Source organism: Loxodonta africana, chromosome 18 (genome assembly GCF_030014295.1).
Source record: "Loxodonta africana isolate mLoxAfr1 chromosome 18, mLoxAfr1.hap2, whole genome shotgun sequence".
In the NCBI taxonomy this organism is placed as follows: domain Eukaryota; kingdom Metazoa; phylum Chordata; class Mammalia; order Proboscidea; family Elephantidae; genus Loxodonta; species Loxodonta africana.
Genome location: NC_087359.1, coordinates 16,155,551 through 16,164,790, shown reverse-complemented (window position 1 = coordinate 16,164,790; position 9,240 = coordinate 16,155,551). Strand labels below are relative to the sequence as shown.

The 9,240-nt window shown below is 58.3% G+C and overlaps 1 protein-coding gene across 1 annotated transcript in view; it reads left to right on the top strand.

The window, feature by feature from the left end:
* Positions 1–6,226: 6,226 nt before the first annotated feature.
* Positions 6,227–9,240, top strand: part of MGAT5B (alpha-1,6-mannosylglycoprotein 6-beta-N-acetylglucosaminyltransferase B) — a 78,826-nt gene continuing 75,812 nt past the window's right edge. Inside the window, exon 1 of the mRNA XM_023556862.2 lies at positions 6,227–6,444. Within this exon, the coding sequence (XP_023412630.1) occupies positions 6,377–6,444 (68 nt within the window). The 5' untranslated portion in view covers positions 6,227–6,376. The remainder of the gene's footprint in view (positions 6,445–9,240) is intronic.

Sequence of the window (9,240 nt, the reverse complement as noted above, 5' to 3'; positions counted from 1 at the left end):
GGGGGTTTGCAGAGGGACCGGGGTTGGGGCAGTAGTGAGTAGGGAGGTGGTACAGGGCAGGTGGGTGGAGGCAGGTATTTCACGAGGGGAGAAAACCCATTGCCGTCAAGTCGATTCTGACTCATAGCGACCCTACAGGACAGAGCAGAACTGCCCCATAGAGTTTCCAAGGAGCACCTGGTGGATTTGAACTGCCAACCTTTTGGTTAGCAGCTGCAGCTCTTAACCACTAAGCCACCAGGGTCTCCCATGAGGGGAGGGGGCCTGCGAAGTAAAAGTGGGGCACAGAAAGCAAAGTAAGAAACGGTCCCAGCAGACCCTCTGTGTCCTTAGAACCCCCACCTGCTCCCCCAGGGACATTTCTCCCTTCAGACCTTCCTCTGGGATGTCGCTGTGCCAGGCACTGCTGAAGACACTTGGGCTACATCAGTGGACAAAAGAGATCCAAGTCCTCCCTTCCCTGTGGGGGTGGGCGTCTTCACGCCTCCCTCATCCCACCTTCTCCTCCAACCTCCCGAGGGCCCTAGAGGGCGTCACAGTTCTGCCACCACATGGTCTGGACAAGCAGGAGGCTGGCCGAGGTGGCCAGGAAATAGAGGCACAGGGGAGGCTGGGAGTGCCTCTGACTCCTCCCCCCACCTGCGTTCATTCTGTGGAGGGTGGTGGGGTGGTGGGTGGGTAATCATCATTTTCCCAGAATGGGAAGATCCCACATGGGCCTGGACCCCCCCCCACACACAGAGACACACACAGGCACACACACATATACACACATACAGAGACACAGAGACACATACAAAGGCACACAGACACAAGCATACACACACAGAGACACAATCACACAGACAAACGGGCATACACACACAGATACACACACATACACAGACACATAAGTACACACAGACACAGATATACAGACACACAGGAACACAGCAGCCACCTCCCCTGGGGAACAGAGAAAGTACAGTAGCCCAGCTCCCGGTTCCCACAGGCTGTGTGGCAGGATGGCCTTCTGGCATAAATAAAAATAAGCCCCAGATGCTGCTTTTCCCTCGGAGGATTAGCCTCAGTGTTGGGAAACAGAAGCCTGGAACATGCATGGCGGCAGCACCCAGCCGGTGGCTTCCCTGCAAGGGTGTGGGTGGCTGTGCTCCACTGGCTGCGGTGAGGTGTGCTCGGTGTGGGGAAAGGCTGCTATGACATTATTAATGCCCTGCACTCCACAGAGGACAACGGCCTGTTGCCTCATAACGTGCTGTCGGCTGCTGTAGCTGGGGCACGTTAAGTGAGCATTTGAGCTCCGAAACAGCTGCTTGTTTCTGTTTCTGCTCTCCCCACCCCAGAACCCATCTGTGAGTTCCAGGAACAACCGTGAGGCCTGAGAGGGTGGGAGTGGCAGTCCTGCTGGGATGCACAGGGAGGCCCCCAGGTAATGGCTGGCCCGTGATGTCCCCAGGGCACACCTAGGAGTGGATACCTTCCTCCCAGGGACAGATCTGCTTGAAGGCCGAGGGGGTGAGGGTTGGCCTCCGGGGGTGGGGGAGGACTTCCTGGGTGGGCTGGGCTGGCCAGGTGCACCCCTGCTGTGCCCTCTGGTGACACTCTCAGGGGCCTAGATGGCAGGCCTTGTAGAATGCTCTAAATATATTTTGCCTGCATTTCTAAATTATGCAACTTCACACGAGAAGCTGAGATTTCTGGCTTCTCTTGAAGTAACCGGACGCACATTTGCACAAAGCAACAGTCGCGTGTCGTCTTCAGGGAACTCGGTTCTTGGCAGCCTCTAACCATTAGGTCCTCTGCCACTAGGTCCCTGTCCCTTGTTTGCCTGGCTCACCCTTTAGGTATTTTGAGTATGTTGTTGCTAGTTGCCATTCAGTCTGACTCATGTGAACCCACATACGAGAGAATGAGATGTCGCCTGGTCCTGCGCCATCTTCACAACTGCTGGTGTGCTTGAGACTATTTTTGCAGCCATTGTGCATTTTGAATGCCTTCCAACCTGGGCGGCTCGCCTTCCAGCACTATATCTGACAAAGTTCTGTTGTCATCTATAAGATTTTCATCGGCTCATTTTCGGAAGTAGATCATCAGGCTTTTCTTCCTGGTCTGTCTCAGTCTGGAAGCGCCACTGAAGCCTGCCTACCACGGGTGACCCTGATGGTATTTGACATACTGGTGACATAGCTTCCAGCATCATAGCAACATGCAAGCCACCGCAGTATGACAAACTGACAGATGAGTGGTGGTTTTAAGTATAAAAAATCCGTTGCCACCGAGTAGATTCCGACTCATAGCAACCCTATAGGACAGAGTAGAACTGCCCCACAGGGTTTCCAAGGAGTGGCTGGTGGATTCGAACTGCCAACCTTTTGGTTAGCAGCCGAGCTTTTAACCAATGCACCACTAGGGCTCCAGTTTTATGTATGGGACTCCTGAATTGTACCATATCACCCACTTCTCCCAAATTTCTCCCGTGAAGCTCTGCTCCACCTTCTTTGGCAGAGGCCTTCCACTGCCCAGCCAGGAAGACCAATATTACAAAGCCAGTTACTCCATGGGCAACTGGCGCTCAATGCTGCTAGGGACCAGTGGGAGCCAGTGTGGGTCATGCCTCACAGTACCCCGCCTGAGGGAGAGAGAGTTGGGGTGTTTATCCATTGCTCAAGAGTGGGGGCATTAACCCTCCGGCACTTCTGTCTTGCCCGGTGAATGTTCCCACAGCCAGAAAAAAACCCTCAGGCAGAGAGTCACAGGTGGTCTCAGTAATTGCCTGTACAGGGGAATGTTAGAGGGAATGTGGGCGGGGCACCCAAAGCATCTGCTGCAGGTAAACAACAATAATCATAATCATAACAAGAATCATAATAACCAAAGACGTGGTGAAACCCCTGTGCAAGTGTGCACTACGGATTAGTAAGTAAACACAATTAAGCCCACGTGTACCTCGCTTGGAGCCCTGGCGGTGCGGTGGTTAAGCATTTGGCTGCTAGTCAAAAGGTCGGCATTTCAAATCCACCAGCCATTCTGTGGAAACCCTATGGGGCAGTTCTATTCTGTCCTATAGGGCTGCTAGGAGTCGGAATTGAATCGATGGCAACAGGTCTTTTTGTGTGTGTGTGTGGTACCTTGCTTACTGTAAGCCTGTTTGTACTTTGCTAACGGGTTAGTCTGAGCCTGATCATAACCATCATGCTTTGAGGGTTTATTAGGAGCCGGGCAATGGGGTATTTACATGCATTAACAGGCTTAATTCTCATAACAACCTGAGGGACGTACTATAAACCGCCCCAGTTTATAGTTGAGGAAATCAAGGCACAGAGAAGCTGTACCCAAGGCTGCCCAGTGCGAGGATTCACAATTTTTCTCCTAATGTCCACGGCACCAGGACAGAAACAGGACGGTGTATAAGAACTTCACGGCAGACGTGGCGCTGACAAAACCGAACTAGATTTCAAGGAAAACAGGCAGCTGATGATCTGACACATAAAATATTGTTGTTCATTTGGCCTCAGCGACGCCTCCCTGCCTGGCCCCCAGCCTGCTGTCAACTGGCAGACATGTCTCTTCCCTCCCTATCTGAAAGTCCAGATGCCAGAGAGCAAGACCCAGAAAGAGTGGGGAGTACCTTCTCTCACCTTCTGATTCTGGCTTCTTGCAGAGGAAAGCCCTCCTCCCCAGATGACTGACACCAAAAATAGCCCAGTCCCTGGGCTGTGCAAATGATTAACGAGCTCAGCTGCTCACAGAAAAAGGTTGGACGTTCAAGTCCACCCAGAGGTGCCTCGAAAGAAAGGCCGGGTGATCTACTTCTGAAAAATCAGCCATTGGAAACCCTGTGACGCACAGTATCTACTCTGACACACGAGAGGTTGCCGTGAGTTGCGGCTGACTCAATGGCACCTGGAAACTGGATGTGGGGAGACCCCATCTTTGGCCTCAAATACTAACCAGGCCTAAATGAACTCTCCCTCCCCCATCCCCCACCCCCACCCCGAGCTTCCAGGGAGACACACCATTGCAAAGGTCATTTCATTACTTAGTCTGGATGTGGCTTTGGCCTTGACACCCAGAGACTAAACGATTGCCTAAATTTGTTGCAGAAGCAGGCACCCAGGCATGAGGTGTGATTTAGAGGCTCCTGCCCTCAAATATTGCCTTTGCCAGCCCTCCCTGATGCCTGAGTTTCCCACCACATGACCGCACGAGGTCAGCATGTCCTTGTTAAATGCACATTTGTCACCTAGCTGGAGTAACACATTAATCGGCCAACACCGATTTATCACACATTTCCACATTAGCAAGGAGAAGGGCGATGAGATAATGGTGCACAGGACAGATGAATTTCGATGAAGAAGAAGGAGGAACAGGAAAGGCAGGGAGCCTGGTGGTGAGCAATGGCTGGAAGCGGGCTGGTGGGGGGGTGGGCAGCAGAGGGGGCTGGTTGGAAGAGAGCAGGGAAGGACCTGAGGGGGAGAAGGGTTTTCTTCCCTTAGCTGGGCTGGAGTATATCACTGCCTGGGAAGGAAAAGAGCCTCAGGGTCATGGTCCTTGTCATCACTTTACACGGAGCCTTTGGGATCTTCCCAGTTTGAGGCACTGAGGTCTGCACTTGGCCCAGGTGCGGCCTCCAGGCAGGCTGAGAGCTTTCCCCAAATCTAGGCTGGAGTTCTGGCTGGGGTCTGGGAGGCACCTGGCTCCGTGTGTTCACAGGAGCTTCTGACCAGGCTCTGCAAATTCGTCTCCAAAGTCAAGAAGTGGGGAGAGTGGGGGGAAGGACATGTAGATGCTGAAAACCAGAATTCTACACATGCCAGAAGAACCACGAATGTGTCTTTGAGGAAGTACAGCCAGAAGGCTCCTTAGAAGGGAGGACGGCGAGACCCGGTCTCAGTGCTTTGGACATGTTATCAGGAGGGACCAGTCCCTGGAGAAGGACATCAGGCTTGGTAAAGTACCGGTCAGCAGGGAAAACAAAAAAGACCCTCAATGAGATGGACTGACACAGCGGCTGGCACAATGGGTTCAAACACACCTACTATTGGGAGGATGGTACAGGACAGGGCAGTGCTTTCTTTTGTCGTACACGGGTCGCTGTGAATTGGAATCCACTCCACAGCACCTAACAAAACACACGTTCTGGAGTTGGAAAGTGCCTTCGTGAGCCTCTGATCACTCTCATTTTATAATGGAGAAACTGAGGCCAGGGAGACCCCATGACTTAAGCGCGTTATACACGGGTTAGTGCAGGATGGGAGACCAGGACCCCAGCCTCACCCCCCACCTTCACCCCCCTCTCCGAGTCCCCCACTTCTGGGCTCTTCCGAAGGACCTGATGCCACAGGCCGAGTTTGGACTCAGGTCAGTAAGCAAAGCCCCCCAGCCCCGGCGGGTCCTGGCGGGGTGAGGCTGGGGGGAGGACCGGCGAGGGTTGTAAGCAAGGTCAGAGCGGGTATTCAGGGACCAGTGAGACGCCCGGGGTTGCCGAGGCAGCGGCCGGAGGGCTTGGAAGGGAGGGGTCTCCTCCCATCGCCGACCTCCCCCGTGCCCTGCAGGAGCCGAAGCAGCCCTCGGTTCTCCGGGCTGTGGCGCGGGGGATGCTCCCGAACGCAGGCTGCCCCGCCCGGCCTGTCCTGCCGAAGCGCCCGCCCCCGTCCCCTCCCGGGCAGTGGGGCGCGCTGCAGGGCAGTGGCCACGAGGTGGCGCCGGCGCGCCGAGGACGCTCATCGGCCGCTCCCCGGCCGCCCAGCCGCGGCTCCGCCGCCTCCTCCGAGGAACAATGCGGCGCTTCCGAGCGTAGCGGCGCGGGCCGGACGCGGACACCGAGCGTGGGGAGCCGGCAGCGGGCAGCGGGCAGCGGCGGGCGCAGGGCCGCGGGCGCAGGGCGCCCTCCTCCCCAGAACCATGGGCGCGGCGCGGCGCGGGGCTGACTGGCGGCGCGGGCCGGGGGCGCGGGGGGCCGGGGCGCGGGCCCGGGGCCGCCTCTAGCCGGCTCCGAGGGGGACGCCGGGCATGCGGGAGCCGGCGGCAGGGAGCCCGTCTGCGCTCTGCGGTGCCGTCTCACCCAGCAAGCGAGCCCGAGCAGGTAGACGCGCGGCCGGCGGTCTGGGGGCGCGGCGCCTCCCGGCCCCCGAAATGTGAGCAGGAGGGCGGAGACGCAGAGACGGCCGGCCTGGCGCCCTCGCCCCTCCGGTACCGCGCGCCTCTCTTCCTTCCTCCGGGACTGCACCGACCCACCGGCCGCAGCCGAGCAGCCAGGCCTCGCACCCCGCCTCGGCGCCCCAGGCTGGGCCCCGCGGTTCGTGACCCGGTCGCGGCGGGCCCGGGACAGTGTGCCTGGCCTCGCTCGCGGCTCATCGCCCGGCAAGTTTGCACGATGATCACAGTCAACCCCGATGGGAAGATAATGGTCAGAAGATGCCTGGTCACCCTGAGACCCTTCCGGTAAAGTTCTCCCCGTTGGGCGTGGGGAGGTCAGTTCCCCGAGGGCGCTGGGTCGGGATGGGCGAGGTCGGTTCCGCGAGGGTGAGCGTCTCGGGGGGCGGAGGGGCGGTTCATGCTCCAGCCTTGGGGACGGTGATGGCCAGCGGGGCTGGGGCAGCGGATGGAGCCGGGGATCAGGGTCCAGGCGGGGAGGGGCGTGCAGTTCCAAGGACCTGTCCTGAGTTGGTCGAGGTTGGAGAGGACGCGGGGTGCGGGGGTGGCAGTGGAGGCGGACGGACCCGGGCTGTAGGCCTGGGCGGGGAAGGTCGCTCCGGGAGCGCCCTCCCGCCCCTCCAACCCTGGCCCTTCCGCACCCCGGACGGCTCCACAGATGGCCAAGTTCGCGCGTACAGCCCGAGGCGCCCCCTGGCGCCGGACCCCGCGACCCCCATGTCTGCCTTCCCTCCCTGCCACCCCCCAGCCCCCTGCCTTTGGCGCTCTCTTCTCCTCCCGGGGCGTGGGGGTTGGCTCCAACGAGAGGGTCCCCGAGACTGGGGCGAGACCCGTTCTGCCTGGGATTCGCCCCGACCGCAGGACGGAGAAGCGGCGGGATCCGAGATGGGGTGCGGGAGCGTGGGGCGGACGTAGGCAAAGACCCCCAACCCTGGCCTGCCGGAATTCACACCAGGGCCAGTCTCATCCCAGGGGCCCGCGGAGCCCGGCCTGCACCGGAGCTGGGGAGGGAGCGCTTGGGTGCCCAGGAGCGGGGCAGCGGGAGCGCCAAGGGAGCGGCGGCGCCGCCGAGGCGCGGAACACCGCCAAAGGTGGAGTCCGGGCGTGGGACGGAGCCTGCCGTCCTGCAGGGTGGGAGTTGGCCTCGCCGGGACGCCCAAGGCATGGGTTGCACGGAGGGCCGAGTTCGAGCCCCTTTGGTCCCAGCCTCCCGCCCAGGACCCCGCTGATCTCCCTCGCCTCCAGACTGGGGGTTGGGGGGGGGGCACTTGGCTCACCTGGCTCCCGCCCCGCTCCTCCCCTTCCTCCGTAAGTGCAGCCCCTGGATAAGGCTGGACCTGTTGTGCGGGACTGAGAGGCAGCCTCGAGGACGGCAAGGGTCAAGCTGGGTCACTGTTGCTCACGGGATGATCAGAGCCGCAGAGACCTGGGCAGGTGATTGGGGTGTCAGGACCCCTTGGCCTAAGGTTGCCATGGGAAGTGGTTCAGGAAGCAGGCGTCTCTGGAAAGGGCCTTGCTCCTCCAGGGGAACCCTCGAATCCCTGGCCTGCTGGACAGCTGAGATGGTCCTTGCCAGTCTCCCACACCCCCCTCTGCACCGCTGTCCAAGCCACTGATCCCAGCTGCTCTCTGGAGCTTCCCTTGGCACAGATCTCTGGTGGGCCCCTTGCACCACAGACAGCTCCCATCCCCACCGCCCTAGCTCTTCCCAGGTCCTACCTGAAGGCAGGACTAAGGTGGGCTTGCATAAGGCCCCTCCCAAGTTCTGTAGTTGTGTCCCCTGGCTGCCTGGAGACCCACAGGTACCAGTGACGTCTTCATGTCCCCTTCAGACAGGGGATCAGGGCTCCAATCACATCCCTGGCTTCTCAGTCCTTAGGGGCTAGCTGGGATCCTCCCCTGTGGTTTCCCCAAAGCCTCTGCAGGGCCCTCGGTAGTAGGGGCTTTTGCAGTGTTGCCACAATGGGTACATGGATAGATGAAGCCATTTTAACTTGCCTACTGTATATGACCCCAGCTGCTCTGGGGGACCCTGGACCTCAAGATTGGAATCTGGCAGATGAGGTATATTTGGGGTGGTATTCAGACCCCAGGGAAGTGGAGGCACCAGCTCACAGGTTAGGGGGTTGCTGGGTAAGAGAAACAGGCAGCTGCAGGTCTTTGGGCCCCGACAGTCCAGGCCCCAATCTCTAAATACAGCCCCATAGCTGGGGTGGGGGTGGGGCAGGGTGAAGGACAAGAAACTTGAACTGGGTGGGTTCTGTCCTGTTCTTGGGCTTGGAGGACAAATAGCTGACTCCCCCTGGGATCTCCCTGGGTGTGTGAACTTGATACCTGTCTGACTTCATCTTGGGATCCCAGGGCCTGAACCCCAGTTCCAGGGTTGGTGGAATTTGGTGCAGGGGTCCCTGTGAGGTGAAGGACCATCCTGTCCTTCTGAATGGCATCTCCTCTTCCTGCCTGCCAGGGGTGTGGTTTGTGAGAGGCCCTTGTCCTTGGGGGGAAGCCCTAAGTCCCCTTCCTGGATTTAGGTCTGCCTCTCTGATTTGATTTCTAACAGCTTCCTTTAAATAGGGTTTGGGAATTTTGTTGTGCTTTTATTTTCTTCTGCAATTATGTGTTTTCTTTAGTGGGCCAAATTTTAATTAAATACTGCTCTGCCAGTTTCAAATAATGAAGATTAAAATGCATAAAGCAAGTCTTGCATAAAGACACACACAAGTGTGGGGTTTAGGATGGGAGTGGAGGTAGAGGGCTGGAGGGCACCCCCTGGTGAGCCTGACCCTAGACTAGATGGGGTTCTTCACCCTGGCCTGTGGGGGGGGGGGCTCACGTTCCACCCCTGCCAGCTTATCAAGTCCTCTGATAGATTCAAGGTGCCAGTACGGCCAGCACCTCTCCTGGTGAGCTGGTGAGCTCAGTTCTCCTGTTTGGGGCCCAGGATCTAGTATTAAAGTGGCAAGAGCTGGGGCTGGGTTTGAACATGACTGGGCGTCTTGTTCTTTGCTGTCTGCTTGGGGCTGCCCCAGTACCTGGCACCTGGTGGATACTCAATAACTAGGTGTGGAAGGAATGAACCAGAAT